A 19,039-nucleotide genomic window follows, 5' to 3' on the forward strand; every position below is an offset into this window, starting at 1 on the left:
TATAGTTTCAACATACATATGAGGTTGACTATATGCATGGTTTCCTTGTCAGCAATAGCTTTCCAACAGTGGTTTAAAAGTACAGAACCAGAAGTACATACATAAAGTCAGTCATTCAAGCCTCCCTACTTATGTCAACCCCTTGGAGAGCAATTCAAAAATCCCAAGCTCATTCTCTCCCTTGTAAATCAATACTTTTTGCTTCAAAGATTTAGCAAATTTTTCCTTAAAAGATTGCTGCCTTAACTGCTCACTCTGGTTTAACCCAACTAAAATGCATTCTTCTAAATGTTTTTCATTTTACGTGGTCAGTTACAATGAGTTACAACAAGTATTAGGTTTAATTTTATTTAAGAAACCAAGATGAAGAGCAAAGACTCAATACAGGAGAACATCAAATTTGAAACAACCAATAAAGATTTAACGTTAGATTTCAACGGTCTTCAGATTGTGTGCAAGCAATAAAACAGACTTGTTGAGGGTTGGAAAAGAATGAGTTAAAACAGGACATAATTTTGACACACTAAAGATATTGAGGATAGGAAAGACTGCATGGGATGAGCTTGCATCTTTATTAAAAATTTTATCAACTTGTATAATGTTTCAAAAATTTGAGAAATAGGCCTTCCCAATAAATCACAATATTTACATTTTCTTTTCTCCATTCAGCAAATGCACCGATTTGCTCAATCATTTTCACGCACCTAGTTTAGGAAGCTTTTCTCCTTGGCTAAGCCGACTAGTTTCCAGGTCTTTCAGCAGTTTGTTCTTCTTCTGTTCGGGTGCCTGTGAGGTTCCCGTTACTTGCCCAAGATGGTCATTTCCTAAACGTATTTTTTTTGCATCCTTGGTCTCCGAATCCTTTGAATCAGTTGAACCAGTTCTTATATTAGAGACCTAGGAACATGATCTCAGAATAAATAATCCAAGTCACATGCTGTAAGTATTTAGCATTTCTACTTTAAAAAAAACACATTTGAAATATGCATTCTTGACCACCATTACACCATAATTTATATGATGTGCCAGCTTCAAATTTTCTTCTGCCAAATAGTTGATAATGCATCATAATTGTGTTCCAACTAGAAGACAGCTTGTCATTAGATGCAGTCGGATATCCAAGTAATTTAACTTCCAATATTTTCACTGTAATTTACTTAAGCAGACTTCATTTGAAGGAAGCATATGATTGCATTTTTCAAAACTGGACATTATAAATCAAACACACAACGCACTTTGGCTGTTGGGGTGCAAGTTAATTCAAAGTAGTTGATGAACATATTATCCCTTACAAAGTACGAAATCTGAAAAATTCACCCATGGTTTGTGCTTTCAGTTAAACACAAGATAAACTGCCTCATTTATAAGAAAGGTACCAGTTGCAGAAATTAATCTCTCAACTATATAGTGATTAGAAACTGTTGGTTCAGTTAAATATCCATCATATTTACATTCTAAAGCAAGTTGATTCAATAGCATCAATTAAAAACAAGTGACCACTATTATGTCAGGTGAATAAAATGGTTTCCACCAGCTCAGGAAGATGAAGTGGAATAAATAAACTCGCTTCTAGCCAGATAAAAAGGCTTTAGAGAATCTCAATAAATAGCAGGTAATGCGCATGTAAATAGTGCAGTTGTTAGCTCTATATCAAAAATATTTCCAATGAAGCCCAACATGAACTTTGGCATATAGTCTATACTAACACTCCTCAGGGTACCGTCAGATCAAACCACATTCAGCTTTTCCAATGGCCTTTCCTCCATCACAAGGTCAGAAGTGGAAATGTTCACCGTAGTGATTTTCACTGCGGATTGCAATATTCTACACCATTCACACCACCTCAGATACTGGCGCAGATCGTGTCCATATGCTTCTGGATAACATTCAGATTTGGGCTGCTCTGTGGAAAGTGACATTCTTACCACACAAGTACAAGGCAATACTATTTCCTGCAAGGGGGAATCTAATTAACTTGCCTGGACATTTAGTATAGCATTGTTGAATTTCCACACTGTCAATATCTTAGGGGTTACCATCGAAAAGAAACTACTTGACCAGCCATGTAAACGTGATGCAAACAGATTAGAACCTGGGAATTCCGCGGCAAATTACTTACCTCCTGACTCCCAAAGCCTGTCCACCACCTACATGGCAGTACGAGATGGAATACACTCTACATGCCTGGATAGGTGCAGGTTTGACAACAGAGCTCAGCACTACCCAGAACAAATCAGCCCACTCAGTCAGCAGCGTATCCGCCAACTTAAATATTCAACACTCAAACAGTTGGAGCAATACATACTTTATACGAGATGCACTGCATCAAAACAAGGTTTCAACAACACAGGTTCCAAACCTATAATTTCTAGCACTTTTGAAGGACAAAGGCAACACAGGCATGTGTAGCTACCCTGTTGCCACAACCACTATGCTCTCATCCTGCCATATTATCTGATCTCATTAGGCTTGTTACAAGGACTCTACAACACAAAACAAGTTTGAGTCTTGCATCTGATGAACACGAGGTACTCTTTAGTTGAGCGTCTGGAGAGAACTACAATTGTTCATCTATTACAAACACTGCTGTCAAAGATGAGTCTGTTACTGCTAAGAGAGTTGTTAGGTAAATACACCATTGGATGCATCGGGACTGAAATCTGTGACTACAGTACCTTTATTACCAATCGCTGTAGACAAAGTGATAGATGGGACTAGGTCAGATTGGGGTGGCTGGTCAGGGTGTATGAATCTGTTTCTGTGTTGTATGGCTATGAGCACGCCACTATCTACATGATCCCTGCTAAGTAACAAACCCTTTGATTTGAAACAATAGTGGTGTTCCTTCACTGCCAGACAAAAACCTTGGAATTTCCTTCTTAACAGTACTTTGGTTATATTTATGCCACATGGACTTCAGCTGTTCACTACCTCTGCATGGACAATTTAGGAATGCCAATAAACAATGACCTCATTAGCAATAGAGATAACAAGGTGTAGAGCTGGATGAACACAGCAGGCCAAGCAGCATCAGAGGAGCAGGAAGGCTGACGTTTCAGGCCAAGCAGCATCAGAGGAGCAGGAAGGCTGACGTTTCGGGCCTAGACCCTTCTTCATTTCTGAAGAAGGGTCTAGGTCTGAAACGTCAGCCTTCCTGCTCGGCCTGCTGTGTTCATCCAGCTCTACACCTTGTTATCTCAGATTCTCCAGCATCTGCAGTTCCTACTATCTCTGAACCTCATTAGCAATGCCCACATCCCATGAAGAATAAGGCCTATTACAGGGCAGCACCATAGCAAGAACGTTGCATTATCTGTAGCGACATCCTTCAGACAAGCCATCAAACCAAAGGCCATGTTGCTTGCTTAGCACAATGGCAACAAGCTTATTACACTATTCACACAGAACACAGATGTTCCCTATTGTCCTGTCCCATCCCATGTTACTTCTGTCAATTTTTACTGGAAATCACTATTCCAACAAGCCACCTCAGACACAGCAATGTACCAGAACAAATGGGATGCTGGCCTTCACAGCAAGAGGAGGGATGTCATGTTGCAGTTCTACAGCGTCTTGGTGAGGCCACAACTTGAGTATTGTGTGCAGCTTTAGTCTCCTAGTCTGATATTTATGGAGTGTGGTGAAGGTTCACCAGACTGATTCCCAGAATGGCAGGACTAACATGAGGAAAGACTGAATCAACGGGGCTTGTATCTGCTGGAATTTAGAAGAATTGGGGGAATCTCATAGAAACATAAAATCCTGATGGGTCTGAACAGGCTAGATGGAGGAAGTATGCTCCCGATGTTCGGGAAGTCCAGAACTAGGGGTCACAGTCTAGGAATAAAGGGCAAGCCATTCAAGAATGAGAGGAAGAATTTCTTCACCCAGAATTGTAAACCTGTGGAAGTCACTCCCACAGAATGCTATTGAGGCCAGTTCATTAGATATATTCAAGCAAGCACTGAACGTGGCCCTTGTGGTAAAGGGATCAAGGGGTATGGAGAAAAAGTGGAAGTAGGATACTGAAATTTCATGATCAGCCACAATCATATTGAATGGCGATGCAGGCTTGAAGGGCCAAATGGCCTACTCCTGCAATATTTTCCTAAGTTTCCACGAATTGGCACTCCTCCATGTTGAGCATCTCTTAGAGGAAGCATGGAGGATGGCAAGGGCACAAAACATACTCTGGGTCAGGGACTTCAAAGTCCACCACCAAGAGTGGCTTGGCATCAGTAGTACTGATTGAGCTGGTCAGGTCCAAAAGGGCATTGCTGCTAGACTGGGTCTGCGGCAGGTGATGAGGCAATTAAGAGGGAAAAACAGTTAACCTCATCTTTACCAATCTGCCAGGTGCAGATGCGTCGTCCATGAGAGTATCGGTAAGAGTGACCACTGCACACAGTCTTTGTGGAGATGAAGTCCGGCCTTCACATTGACAATAACGTCCATCATGTTGTGTGGCAACATCACCATGCTAAACGGGACAGACTTCGAACAGATCTAGCAACTCAAGACCAGACATCCATGAGGCGCTATGGGCCATCAACAGCAACAGAATTGTACTCCAGCACAACATCTAACCTCGTGGCCCAGTAAATCTCCAGTATCATCAAGGCAGACGGTCAACCTGAGTCAATGGAGAGTGCAGGAGGGCATGTCAGGAACAGCACCAGGCATACTTGTAAATGAAATGTCAGCCTGGCGAAGCCAAGCAGGACTATTTGCATCCCAAACAACATAAGCAGAAAGGGATTGACAGAGCTATGCAATTCCAAACTAACATATCAGATTTAAGCTCTGTAGTCCTATCACATCCAGTCATGAATGGTGGTGGACAAACAACTCATTAGAGGAGGAGGCCCCACAAATATCCCCATTCTCAACAATGGAAGAGCACAGCACATCAGTGCAAAAGACAAGATTGCAGCTTTCACAGTAATCTTCAGCCAGAAGTACTGAGTGGATGACTCATCTTGGCCTTCTGTAGTAGTCCCCAGTATTAGAGATACCAGTCTTCAGCCAATTCAATTCACTCCATGTGATATCAAGATACAGTTGCAGACACTGGACACTGCAAAGGCTATGGGCCCTAACAACATTACTGCTCCAGATCTTACCACTCCCCTAGCTAAGCTGTGCCAATACAGTTACAACACGAGCATCTACCCAACACAATGTGGAAAATTGCCCAGGTATACCCTATACACAAAAAGCGGGACAAATCCAACTTGGCCATTTACACCCATCAGTCTACTCTTTATCATTAGTAAAGCAATGGAAATTGTCATCATCAACAGTGCTATCAAGCAACACCCTGCTCAGCAATAACTTGTTGGGTGATGTCCAGTTTGGCCTCTACAAGGGCCACTCACCTCTGGGCCTCAGTACAACTTTGGTTCAAACATGAACAAAAGAGCTGAATTCAGAGGTGAGGTGAGAGTGACAGCCCTTGACATCAAGGCTGCTTTAGACCAAGTGAGGAATCAAGGAGCCCTAGCAAAACTGGTATCAATGGGATGGTCAGTCATACCTGACACATATGAAGATGGCCATGGTTGTTGAAGGTCAGTCATCTCAGCTCCAGGACTTTACACCAGGAATTCCTCAGCATAGTGTCCCAAGTCAAACCATCTTCAGCTGCTTCAATGACCTTCCCTCCATCATAAGGTCAGAAGTGGGGATGATCACTGACTCTTGCACAATGTATAGCACCAACTGCAACTCCTCAGGTACTGAAGCAGTCCATGTTCAAATGCAACAAGATCTGGACAATATCCAGGCTTGGCCTGACAGGTAGCAAGTAACATTTGCTCCACACAAATGCCAGGCTGTGACCATCACCAAGAGGGGACACAATCTAACCACCACCCCTTGACACTCAATGCTGTTACCACTGAATCCCTCACTGTCAACATCCTAGGGGTTGACCATAAACGCAAGTGGACTCACCACAAAGTGGTTACAACAGAAGGTCAGAGGCTAGGAATACTGCGGTGAGTAACTCACCTCCTGTCTCCCCAGAGCCTGTCGACCATCCACAAGGCACAAGTCAGTGGTGTGATGGAATACTCCCAACTTGCCTTGACGAGTGCATCTCCAACACTCAACAAGCTTGACACCGTCCGGGATAGCCCGCTTGATTGGCACCACATCCACAAGCATCTACTTCCTCCACTACAAATGCTCAGTCGCAGCAGTGTGTACTATCTCCAAACTGCACAGCAGAAATTCAGACAGCACCAACCAAGCCAACGACCATTTCCATCTAGAAGGACAACGGTAGCAAGCACATGGGTACTCCACCACTTTCAAGTTCCCCTCCAAGCCACTCACTGTCCTAGCTTGGAAATACGTTGTCGTTCCTTCATTGTTACTGGGTCAAAATCCTGGAATTCCCTCCCTAATGGCATTGAGAGTCAACCCACAGCAGGTGGACTGCAGCGGTTCAAGAAGGCAGCCCATTTCTACCCTCTGAAGGGCAGCTAGGCATGAGTAATAAATGCTGGCCAGCCAGCGACGCCCACATCCCACAAATGAATTAAAAGGAAGTTGTTATAGCAAGCAGAAAATCACAATGCGAAGCGAAATCTATAAAATGTATATTGTACAAGTTCTTCAGTTTTTGCAAGGAAAAGAATCAAGCAAAACATAATAGTAAAGTGGTTCAAATGAAAATTAACTGCAAAGTAAATGTGTACACCCTGTGCAAACATACTCAACAGAATGAAGTTCATTTCTGCAATCAAAGCATGACTATGTTAGTTAGTTTGGATACATTTCAAAGTGTTAGCAGCTTGATATTTACATCTCACCTTCAAGGAACCGGAGGAGGCTGGGGTTTAAATAAATCTTGCATGACAAAATTAGCTCATTTGAAAAGGACAAGGTATTGCTCTTGGAGCGCTATCAGCGGTATACAAGGCAATGGCACTATATGCTTTACTTCAAAATGAAAACACAAATTAAACCTATCTGGCAAGCTTACGGTCAGAAACAGCTTGAGTAAAAACAGTAGCTGTACATATTAATAGACCAGAGAGGGTTTAAAACATGTGGAATAAACAGTTTCTGGTTCCTTGGACTTTTTAATTAAAAATAGATCCTTAGTTCACATCTTGCATCATGATTTCTCAGAATTCATTTATAAGCTCCACAAGCATATCAGCCAGAAGCTGACTTCATTCATATCTCCACCTGTCAAATTCCCTCACCAACCAGGATCAATGACATATGGAGAATTCACTACAATGAAAGATACAAACAGAAGTTAGGTTGCCCTCAAATGGCATCACTAGCAGGTAACCAATCATAAAGCTGGTAATTTTCTGTACTGTAACCTATAACAGTATATAAGCTGCCTTTGCTCAAAATATACATTTAGAGTACTTTTTTTCATCTTTTTCACTTTTTTTCTCCTCTCTCTACAGTGAAGTGGGGCGATGAATATGCTGTGTAAACACCTTCTGTGCAGAGGCAACATAGATTTGTGGCTGACGAACATGACAAAGTTTTATCAACTCTTCAAAAACGAACAGGCAGGTAGTGTTTCAACAGGTTATCTATATGGACCTTCAGAAGGTACTTGACATATCTTCCTCATAACAGAAGATTAGCTGAAGCTGAGGCTCATGGAATTGAGAGTTAAATTATTGACCCGATTAGAAAATTGGCTGTGTTGTAGGATAGGAACAATGGGCAGTAATTTTATTCTCAATTCCACATCATGTTCATTAACTTTGATGACAGTGTCGAAAACTGCATATCCACATTTACTGGAGACATAAAAATAAGTGGTATTGTAAACAGAGTAAGTGTTACCAGAACTGCACAGATGTGGAAGCTAATAGTAAGGATAATGTGCACTCTGACACCTAGAAAGGACAGAATAGGGTACCATACAGTGGACCCTCTTATGGCGTAATGGTAATGTCCTTACCCCTGGACCAGGAAGCCTGGGTCCAAGTCCCACCTCCTTCAGAGGTATGCAATAACATTTCGAAAGATATTGACTAGGGGAAAAAGCCACCCAGTGGAAATTTACAAACAAACGATGTAGGTTGAAGTGAAGTATGGGTTCAGATACATAGATTAAAATGTCATCGATGACAAAATAATCAAAGACTTAATGAAGTGCTGCCTTTTACTTCAAGACGATAAAATAGAGAATACAAGCAGGTTGAAATCATGTTGTTCTACACAGAACCTTGGTTAGATCATACCTAGAATATTGTGAACAGTTCAGGGCATCACACCCTAGGAAGGGTGCACTGGTTTCAAGAAATTATACTTGAACGCTTGTGAAATTACAAGACATTACACAAAATAGGACTGTTTCCCAGAATTCTGTATAGTACATAAACCATATGGAACCAGGGGCATATCTAAAAATCAGTGCCAGGCCTTTCAAGAGTGAAATTAGAAAATGCTTCTGTGCATGGATAGTTGGTTGGTAGAAGTTTGGAACTCACCCCTGAAAAAGGGCAGTTATTTAGATCAATTGGCAATTTCAAAACTGAAAATGATAGGCTTGTGTTACCCAAAAGGTGTTAAGGAACACAGGGCTAAGGCCAATAATGAAGGTGCAGATTAGCTGTGATCTCATTGGTTGGTGAACAGCCTGAGAAGCTAAATAACCTACTCTTTTTTCAAAGTTCAGTGAAGAATAGCAGAAGATTCTGAGACTTGAAATAGTTCCAGATTTGAAAAGAATTTGCAAGAATGCTCAAATAATGAACTAGTGATAATATCAGATAAGTTCTAGCAGCAAAAAGGTCATTTTGCAACCAGACAAGCATGAAACATCCTTGAGATTCAGGCATTAAACATTAAAAATTATAAAGAGGATCATGGCAAACACCAGTAAAGTTGTGCTTCAGTAGCAGTTTTTGCTTCAACTCAACTGAAAGTCTCAACCAAAAGTCTTTCCTTTACATGACATGGAATATCTGAAGGCAAGCTCAGAAACACCTCAATGAAATAATGGTGACAGACTGGGACGATACTGTTGTTTTAAGAGATTATTTTGTCCTAGTTTCTTTTTAAAGCGAGGTTTTGAGACAGAGGTAGAAAGTTGTCTACTTGGAAAGCCAATAAACAGCTTATGAGGCCTTGGGTTTTGACCCCAAGTTGGAACAATAGAAGCAGCCTGGCTGGGTATGGCCAGCTTTCAGACCAGGACTTTCTTTTAGTTTTTAGTTTAACTTTAAGCAGTTGTGGTTGGAATGTCAACAAGGTTGGAAGTGCAGTAAATGTTGCCTGGCTGTTACACTCTCAATTTTGTCTTGACGTTTTTCCTTGTGGATTCCTGGAGTTACCTGCAAGGCAAATCTATTTTCTGAATTTTGCCAAGAAGTGTGTTTATGGGATGTTACTACATTGGAACAGTTAATTAGTAATTGTTACTATATCTACTATTAAGTTTTCCAATAGAGTTGCTAATCTAAGTTCTTCTTTCTTTTGTTGTATTTTAACTGTATAGTGTTGAATAAATGATGTTTTGCTAAACATCAAGCAGCGTGACTAATCAAATTGCATCTGGAATGCAGCATGTTACATTTGCGTATAAAACAAGGAACAGTTAAGGTCTAGGCTACTACAAAATATTTTGAGGGGTCTGGTCAGGTCCATTAGAGGAAGTAAAGTGGCTAAGCAAAATAAAAAATTAAAATAATTAAGCCTCATCAATCCAATTTGATCTTTAATGCAGAATATTGCTTTAATATGTTCGTGACCCTTTCATTCAAATTTTCTCATATTTTGTTAATGTACATAAAGCAGATAAACATCAGATTATAGCATTGAACTCGAGCTCCAGAACCAACCTTGCCTCTCTCCAAGCTGTTCCACCATCGTTACTCGACAGTGTAATAAATTGGCGGTAATAAATTGGCTATATATTCTCTATGAAGTGAAGGATAAAGTAACCTGACCAACTTCTGCCAGCAGTGGTTCACTGTCAAAGTGATGGAATCCACTGCACTGTTAAGGGTCATACTCACCAATAATGGTCTGTTGATGCTCAATTTGTGTTGCAAGGACTACCTACCTCCAGGCCTCATTCAAGTAAAGTCAAGCCAAGATAGTCTTACCAGACCAAAGAAGTGTTTTCTCATTAGCGAGAGATGATTCATGGTGATTTAACCCAAGAGCAGCCTTGGACAAACCGGGGAGTAAAGAACTGAATTCCAGAGGTGACTGTCATTAATTAGCTGGCATCATTTGACCTAGGGCTGCATTAATGAACCCAAATCCCACTGGCTGGAATTATATCAAAAATAAAGGAAGATGGTTTTGAGGCTGCTGAAGGTCAATTATTTCAGCCCTATCCATCTTCAGTTGCTCAAATAATGTTCCCTCTATCAAAACAGAAGTGGAGACGTACATGAAGGACAATGGTATTCAGGTATAGAGGTTGGGCATTGTGTTGTAACTCGCCAAACCTGTCCACCATCTGTAAAGCACAAGTTAGGACTATGATGCAATACTCTCCACTTGCCAAGATGAGTACTGTGCCAGCATTCAAGAAGCCTGACACAGATCTACTTCCAAACACAGGTCTAATATTGATTTCAATTCCTGATGCTGTTCAAAGCTTATAAAAGCCTTTCATGTTTTCAGGATGCTCCAAAGTGCAATTTTACAGCCAATGCTAAAATGTAATAGTGATTTGTAAGCAAAAGAAGTAGCTAATTAATACAAGATTCAACAAAATGTAGATAATGGCCAAGACACAAATGAAAAACTTTTCTTCTTTGGACAGAGCTATATTTTACACACTATCTTACAAGGCACACAAGGCCTTGATATAGGAAGTCTGCGACATGACCCATCCAGTGCTCAGCTCTGGAGTGTAACTTGAATTACATAACTGCTTTTTATACTAAATCCTAGAGTATATTTGCTAAACTTCCTCATGCTTTAAAAACAAAATGGAATAAGGTTGAGCAGGCTACAGACACAATCTGAATGCTAACGTGAGATTTCTGTAATACCTCAACACCGAAGTACTGGCCTCCATTCTCCCTTTCCAAAAATGCTTCTGGCTGGCAGCAAGCATTATAGCTCTTAACAGTGAGGGCACGGAGTAGCTTACATGTAGTGCTCACATTCAAAGGCTTAACATAACCACCTTATGCTTAGGCTGAACAGTAACTGACTACCAAAGAACAGCATTTGCTCAATAAACACAAATTCACTAAGGCTTCTCCTTTTTCCGCAAATGTTCCTCCCCAAATCCTTCTGCAAAGTGAGCACACTATCCATCTGAACAATCTAATTTATAACTGGGTAGTTTATCAGAACCTACAAACGAATTGCAAATCGCTTTTTTTTTCTGGAAGCTAGTCACAGACCAACTCAGGATTAGATAAATTTTGAAGATTAAATCACCTCTAAATGGAATACCACTTCTCTCTCAGTTTAAGGGCAACTGTTATTTGTTTCTACAGTTCAAGATACTACATCTATCAGATCTGTATAAATTAGCCATCATAATGAGAAATGTAGTTAAAGTCAAGGCCTGTAGATCAAATTCACTCTAGCTATTAGTATACTAGGCAAATAGCTTGTCCAGCTCCTCTGAGTTCAATTGCACATGAATCCAAAGCCAGCCATAAAGATCAAATTTCAGATTTAGTGTTAACAACTGTTCTGATGGCACTAATGATCATACTCCAGCTGCTTTCTGGCCACTCAATGTAGAAAATTGATGGTTCATGACCAACTGAAACATTTTGCAAAAGTAGAAAATGTGCAAGTTTCATTTGTAAGAGCTTTGCATAGTTATGTAAAAGCAGCATGGAAACCACTGCCATTATTATGGCTGCGATACATAAGCAATACTATGTCTGTAATCCTTGATCCTAACCATTAAGTGGCTGCAAAGTGTCTAGTGAAATAATGAAGTTCATCACAACATAGTTCACATAAAAGTGGACTGTTGCTGCGGACAATATCTGCAACATTCCAGTGCTGACTTCAAAATAAGGTGACACGTACAGTCAAAGTACAATGTGGTAAGCTAATAAACAAGATAACATTTAATGTGCAATGAAGATTTCATAAAATCAAATTAATTCAAAAAACTTGTAGGAAACACGAGCTATAACTAAGTCACAAGATATATCCACAACCTGTAATTTCCACTTGTTATGAAAAGGTAAGAATTCTTCTCTGTACTTTTCACCTGAATAGAAAATCCAATTTCAGATTGCGAGACCAAGAAATTCAAGTCTTTAAGAGAGCGTAGCTCACAGAGTTATTTTTAAAATCAAATTTAGAACAATTTTTGAAGCAGTCACTGACTAATAAATTTTGAAGTTGGAGCCTAAGGTATGATTTTTAATATAAAAAACATTAAAATTTGCAACTGATGAGCTAAAAATGGATTTGAATACATGATACACAAACAGAAAACACATCTTACCTTTTTTAACATTTTGTCCTTGTGCTTCTTATTCAGCAATTGCTCAGTCTTTTCTATCATTTCTCTTTTTGATTTTACACCAGTAATATCAGTTGCAGTAGTACTTAGTTCATCTGAATTACTCATCTTTTCATTTTTTAAATGGATCGTGTGCTCATGGGTTAGTTCAAGCTTGGCTTTCTCCATGTCGTTTTGCACACACTGATGTTTTACTGTGTAACTATGATTAACTGATGGAGCATTTTTCTCTTCCACAGCACAACATTTGAAACAAATAAATTCTTTATCCTCTTTCTCCAGTTGCTGTGCTTGGACAAGTGTCAATCCAACACACTCGCCATGAAACCAATCATCACACCTTCCGCAACCTACCATAAATCTGAATGCAAACAAAATCTAGGTCAATTGAATGAAGGATGAAAAATTGTTTAAAAATACTTCTCAAAAATATTATAAACATTTCACTGCTTGGATTTTTAACTAGTACATGCTAACAGAAGCACTTTTTCTGATGTTATTTTTCACTAACCTACATTCCCTGGTCAAAGTTGTTTACTGCACTTTGAAGTAAAAAAACTTGCATTCATATAGTACCTTTCAAAATCTCATGCAGCCCTGAAATCTCAAACAGACTCTGAAGCACTTCTGAAATGTTGCCACAGTTACAGTTAAAAAACACACAGCAAGGTCCCAACAGAATTCAATATATAAATCATCTGTTTGTGATGTTGAATGAAGGGTAAATATTAACAAGGAGTGCAGTCAGAACCTCCATGCTCGTTTAAGATAGAACATTGAATCTTTTACCTCAGGAGACCAAAACTTGTTCTACCATCTCTTTCATAACATAGCACCTCCAACTGGTACATAGTAACCTAGTGGTGCTTTATGTTAGCAGAGCTAAGCCCTGAACCCACAACCTTCTGCGTCGGAATCAAGAGTACTACTAATAAGCCAAGTTGGCTTCTCAAAATGACAAGTTCCTTATTTATTGTTCACTTGAAAGAGATGTACATAGAAAATACACATGTTACAATACAAATTTAGCCAGTCATTCAACCCAAGCAGTCTCAGGTCGTGTTTATTCTCTGTAAAAGCAGAGTTTCAATGCTGTGGTCCCAAACATTTTTATCCAACTTGACCCACATACCTTTCTCTTCCTGCACCAATTCAACTGACTCAAAATGATGACACAGCTTCTGCCTCAACCGCTAACCCCAGATAGAAATCTCTCAGCCCCTCAGCTCTGTGTAAAAAATAAATTTTTGTCTCACTCTTGTATTTCTTGCATTTATTTTGCAGACATAACACTGAATTCCAGATCTGCCAATTAGCGGAAATAGAATGTGTTTATTGATCCTGTCCAAACCTTTAATAATCTTAAGCATATCCAATAAATTACACAGTAACTTGGATGCTATGCTGGGGTGGGTTTGGATGTTGCAAGTAATTTAAAATAAGGAATGGAAATACATCATTTGGGGTTTGCTGAACATTCTATATTCAAATTCTGCAAACATGAGAATCTAGCATGTAACAGCCAACCATAAAAGTAGCAGTCATTTCTATTAAAATGTTCACCTGCATATTTCTAGTTCTGTTGAAACTATGCCTGAAACACTGGCATCTGTACAACACCAGGGAGAAGTTGATCAACGTGTTCAATTTCTAGCATTTTCTCTTTTAGTATGATTACTTGCAACAAAAACATTCCACATTCTGATAATTTGCAGTTTTTTTTTAAGTCTGTTACTTTAGCTATCTTTAGTTTATTTGTCAATTACAGCTCTTTCTGTTCAACTTATCTAGCAATGGAAATAATTGTCTTTCATGTCTGGCAATATGGTGAAATATTAGATTTCTGGTTGACTGTAGGGGCATGAGGAAGTCAAGAGGCTGTGAAAGGTCACTGCAAAAGGAGTAAGCACAGCAGACCAACTGCTCAGCTGCTTTTTTTAAAACCTGCAGTCAAACCTCAACAAATTTTCTATTTGATCACTCCCCAGACCTGAAGAAACAGAAGGCAGAAAGTAGTTCAAACTTGACATTTAAAAAACAAAATTGATGATGTAGGCAGGAATACAGTATTATATGACTTCAATAATTTTTGTATTCCAATAAGTCTAAGAATTACTTTGATGTATACTGCACATAGGATACACCTGTCATGATTATCTATTTCCTGTTAGGCTTCCACAATCCCTGCAATAAGGGCATTCTGAGGGAGATGTTTGTGTTTTGAAAATTAAATACCGAACTAGTTTAAAAACATATACTGAACTCCAGATCAAAGAAGAAACTGTAAACTAAGGATAATTATTCCAAGTTCAAAACCAGCCAAGAGCATGCCATATCATCATGGAGACAGGTGAAGCTAAAGATGCTTCTCCAGTTTCAATAAGTTTAGATTTTGTTTTAAAAAGACTTTATTGCAGCTTGGGCTTTCTGTGGTTTACAGTTTACAAAGATAGCTGAAAAAGAGTGTTAGATAAACCTCAACTCTAAGCAGAGTATACGATTGTTGAAGCTAGGTACAGTGTGGAATGCAGATGAAGCTTAATCAGTTTGAATTTTGTTTACAAGGGCACAAAAGGTAGCAGACTGCCTTGCTTGAAACTAGTGGAAAAATCTACAATGGCCTTCAACAGATACTAGTGACAAAGCAACAAGCAGATTAGCATGGATGTGTTAAAAAGTAGTCAAAACAAGGAAATGTGATATGCACAGTCAAGTGATGGTAACTGAAAGGAATTTACCTCAGAATAGCTGGAACTGAAGAGGATTCTCCAGAGGATTGTTGTATAATAGCAAATAATTTAAGACTAACACAAGAACTTTTGGGGGAAGTAACAATAAATCAGAATGCACAACAGTATGGTTTTAACTACAGGTAGTTCTGCTATAATGCATGTTTTGTTAATGCAAATTGTCTGTAATATGATTGGTGAATAACAGATGCTATTTGGATAACGCAAATTTTCTGCTGTTCAGGTATAGTGATCTTCGGGTCTGGACCCTTCTTCAGAAAAATGGAAAGGGTTATAAACGCTAGCCTAGCCAGCAACACCCTCATCCCATGAATGCACAAAGAAAACACAGCAGCTCAGCGATTAACACTGCTGCCTCACAGTGCCAGGAACCCAGGTTCAATTCCACCCTCCGGCGACTGTCTGTGGGGAATTTGTGCATTCTCCCCATGTCTGCGTGGGTTTCCTCCGGTGCTCATATTTCCTCCAACAGTCCAAAGACATGCAGGCTAGGTGGATTGGCCATGCTAAATAGCCCATAGGTGTTCAGGGATGGGTTAGGTGGGTTATAGGGGAATGGGTCTGGGTGGAATGCTCGGACGATCGCTGTGGACTTGTTGGGCCGAAGGGCCTGTTTCCACACTGTGATCTATGATCTATGAAAACAATAAGGTGTAAGGACAAATTGCAAGATAGATATAGTTTGTAGAGAGGTATTGATAGGTTTAGGTTAAGTAAGTGTGGGGGGAAAGTCAGCAAGTAAGGAAAACAGTTGTTCATTTTGGAAGGGAGAACAAGAGAACAGAATATTATTTAAGTGGAGAAAACCTGCAACACAAATGGACTTCATGATGTTTGTGCACAAAACACTAAGCTAGCGCACAGTGCAGCAAGTAATCAGGAAGACTAATGGAATGTTGGCCCTTAGACAAGTACATTGGAGTATAAAAGTAGGGAAGTCATACTCTAACTGTACAAGGTGCTGGGGACCACATCTAGAGAACTGAGAGCAGTCTGGTCCCCTTATTTAAGGAAAGATATAATTTCATTGCAAGTAGTTCAGAGAAGATTCACTCCCATGATCCCCAAAATGGAAGGACTGTCTCATGAGCAAAGGCTAAAGGGTTGGTACTCTAATCACTGGAGTTTTAAAGAATAAAAGGCAATTTCATCAAAATCATAGAATCATAGAAGCCCTACAGTGTGGAAGCAGACCATTCAGCCCATTAAGTCCATACTGAAGAGCATGCCATCCAGACCCACACCCGTATCCTATCTCTGTAACCCTGCATGTCCCATGCCTAATCCATCTAATCTGCATATCCCCAGACACTAAGGGCCATTTAGCATGGTCAATCCACCTGACCTGCACATTTTTGGACCATGGGAAGAAACTGGAGCACCCGGAAGAAACCCACGCAGACATGGAGAGAATGCGCAAACGCCACAGACAGTTGCCCAGGCTAGAATTGAACCTAGATCCTTAATGCTGTGAGGCAGCAGTGCCAACTACTGAACCACAATGCCACCCAAAAACATAGAGGCTTCTTAAGGGGCATTACAGGTTAAATGCTGAGAGGATGTTTCCTTACAAGGGAAAGCTTAGGATCAGAGGGCATAGTCTTGCAACAAAGGGGTACCAAATAAAGACTGAGATGAGGAAGACTTTCTTTTCTCAGCGGGTTGAGATTCTTTGAAACTCCTTGCCCCAGAGAACTGTCAGGTAAAGTCCTTGTGTATATTTAAGGCCAAGATAGATCATTTCTCCATCAGTATTGGAATCAAGGGTTACAGAGGAAATGCAGGAAATTGGACGTGAGCAACGCTGGATCAGCCATGATCCGACTGAGTGGCGGAACAGGCCCAAGGGCCAAACAGCCTACACCTGTTCCTATTTACTACAGGCTTATTATGCTCTCTGCTCTCAGTGATGTAAAGTTACCATTGCATTCTACCGTAGTATGTTTAAAGCTCACAAAATAAAGCTTCAAAAAGTTGTCACATCAATTGTCAACAAACTTGACAAAGTATCTTAAATGCCAATATAATTTCTTTCCCTTTACTGCTTGTATTAAGAATCAAGAAAATGATCTCTCAGAAAACTTGTACAGGGATTTGGTTATATAGAAGCTCACCTACTGTGGTGTGGTTTCCTACAAAATCCACATAGTTTTTTGGGGTCCCACAAATCTGAAGTAGGAACAGGGGTGGAATGGTCCGCGTCAGTTTCATCCTTTTTTACCACAGGTAAATTATCTGGGATAAACAATGGTGGTTCATCCAATGAAAAACTTTTGCTACTTCTCCTCTGCCGTGGAAGAATACTCTTCTCATTTTTCTTAACTTTCAATTTTTCTTTATCATCTTCATTAGAATGCTCCATAATCTTTCCCTTGTCTTTTTCCCTTATACTGTCTAACTGTTGGGAAACTATTCTAGCTGTTGAAGGGATAGGTTTGTGGCCAGAGCGAGTCACCAGCTTTGGTGGTAACTCATTCAGTTTCAAAGTTGAATGAGAATTATGCTTAGATGCTGGAATTGTTTTCTTTGACTTATGCCCTGCCAGAGACATCGATACTATCTTATTTGGTGTCTGCATTTTGGCTATTGGCTTTTGCTCTTGCTCTTGGTCCATTTTCAATTTAGCAACTTGTGTAACCTGTGTTTTCAAGCACTTAGCAGTCCTGTGATGATGCTCATCTTGGTCAACCGCTTTCCGTTTACTGGCTAATGTCAAACTGTGCGACTTGGATTGTTTAAGTGCTTCAGAGGACTGAATATCCAACTTAGCTTTTTTCCTATTTGAGTGAAAACTGTTTTCACTCTGCTCAGGTTTTGGGTCTTGTGCAAGTTTATGCTGAGGATTCAGTGCTGACTTCTCATGTTTTGAAGTCTGGTTCTTGAATTCCATAGCATCAACCTGCTTTTCAGGAATAATTTCCTTGTGGTCTTTGTGTTTAAAACGGTCCTGCATTTCTTCCTTATTGGGGCCCAGATGCTGCTCGGTTGAATTATCCTGCTCAGTTATATTATTCTGCTTCTTACATGCCATGTGATGAGAAGAGCCATTGCCTTTTTCAGATTCACTGATATTGCTGGCAATTGTTTTTGAAGAGACAGGTCTTGCTACTTCAAGTCTGTCCACTTGTGCCACAGTTTCAGGCTTTGGCAAAACAGCCACCTCAAACTTAATTGCCTCAATATTCCCAGTGTCTTCAATTAATTCTAAAGTATCTGAAATGTTCTCATTTATAAGAATGCTAGCATTATTATGTGCGTTTCCTTTATTTGACTGCAAGTTAAGGTCTTCTTTTGCTTCTACATAATTTACAGAAGCATTTAATTCAGAGGATATCTGTAATTTTTCATCCACTGGCCGCTGTACATTTTCTTCTTGTTTTGACATAAAGTCTTCCAACTTGTTTACAGATGGTGTAGTTTCAGTGCTTGGTACAACTGAATCCCACTCAACTGGCTTATCTGTGTGTTCAGTAATAACGTTATTATCCACAATTTCTACTCCTTCATTCATTTCTACACTGTGTCCTTCCTTTACAATCATTTTTAACTCCTCTCCAACGGCACTGACATTTCCATGAGGGAATGCACCCATATTTTTGTGAAGGTCAGTATCCACTCCTACAGCATCTTCAGGCAAATCAGTATGTGCACCAATTAATGATTCTGTAGAGCACTGCAATTCCAGCACAGATTTAACTGGACTGTGGCCTCTGACTGTTGCTCGTCCATCTTCACAGTCCATGAGCTTCTGTAGATCATCATTCGCTACCGCAAACTCTTGAGCAGTTTCAGATAACAATTCTGCAGAGGGCTGAGATTCCAAAACAGGCTCAATTGGACA

The 19,039-nt window shown here is 39.9% G+C and overlaps 1 protein-coding gene across 1 annotated transcript; it reads right to left on the bottom strand.

Annotated features, from left to right (window-relative positions):
• Nucleotides 1–487: 487 nt before the first annotated feature.
• LOC125481481 (PHD finger protein 3-like) lies at nucleotides 488–19,033 on the bottom strand. Its single transcript, XM_048593077.1, has 3 exons — nucleotides 17,313–19,033; nucleotides 12,431–12,809; nucleotides 488–897 (listed from the first exon to the last, which is right to left on the bottom strand). The coding sequence occupies exons 1-3, from the start codon at nucleotides 18,938–18,940 to the stop codon at nucleotides 697–699; spliced, it is 2,208 nt and encodes a 735-aa protein (XP_048449034.1). The 5' UTR covers nucleotides 18,941–19,033; the 3' UTR covers nucleotides 488–696.
• Nucleotides 19,034–19,039: the final 6 nt, after the last annotated feature.

Source organism: Rhincodon typus, unplaced genomic scaffold (genome assembly GCF_021869965.1).
Source record: "Rhincodon typus isolate 14 unplaced genomic scaffold, sRhiTyp1.1 hic_rhity00002301, whole genome shotgun sequence".
Lineage (NCBI taxonomy): Eukaryota > Metazoa > Chordata > Chondrichthyes > Orectolobiformes > Rhincodontidae > Rhincodon > Rhincodon typus.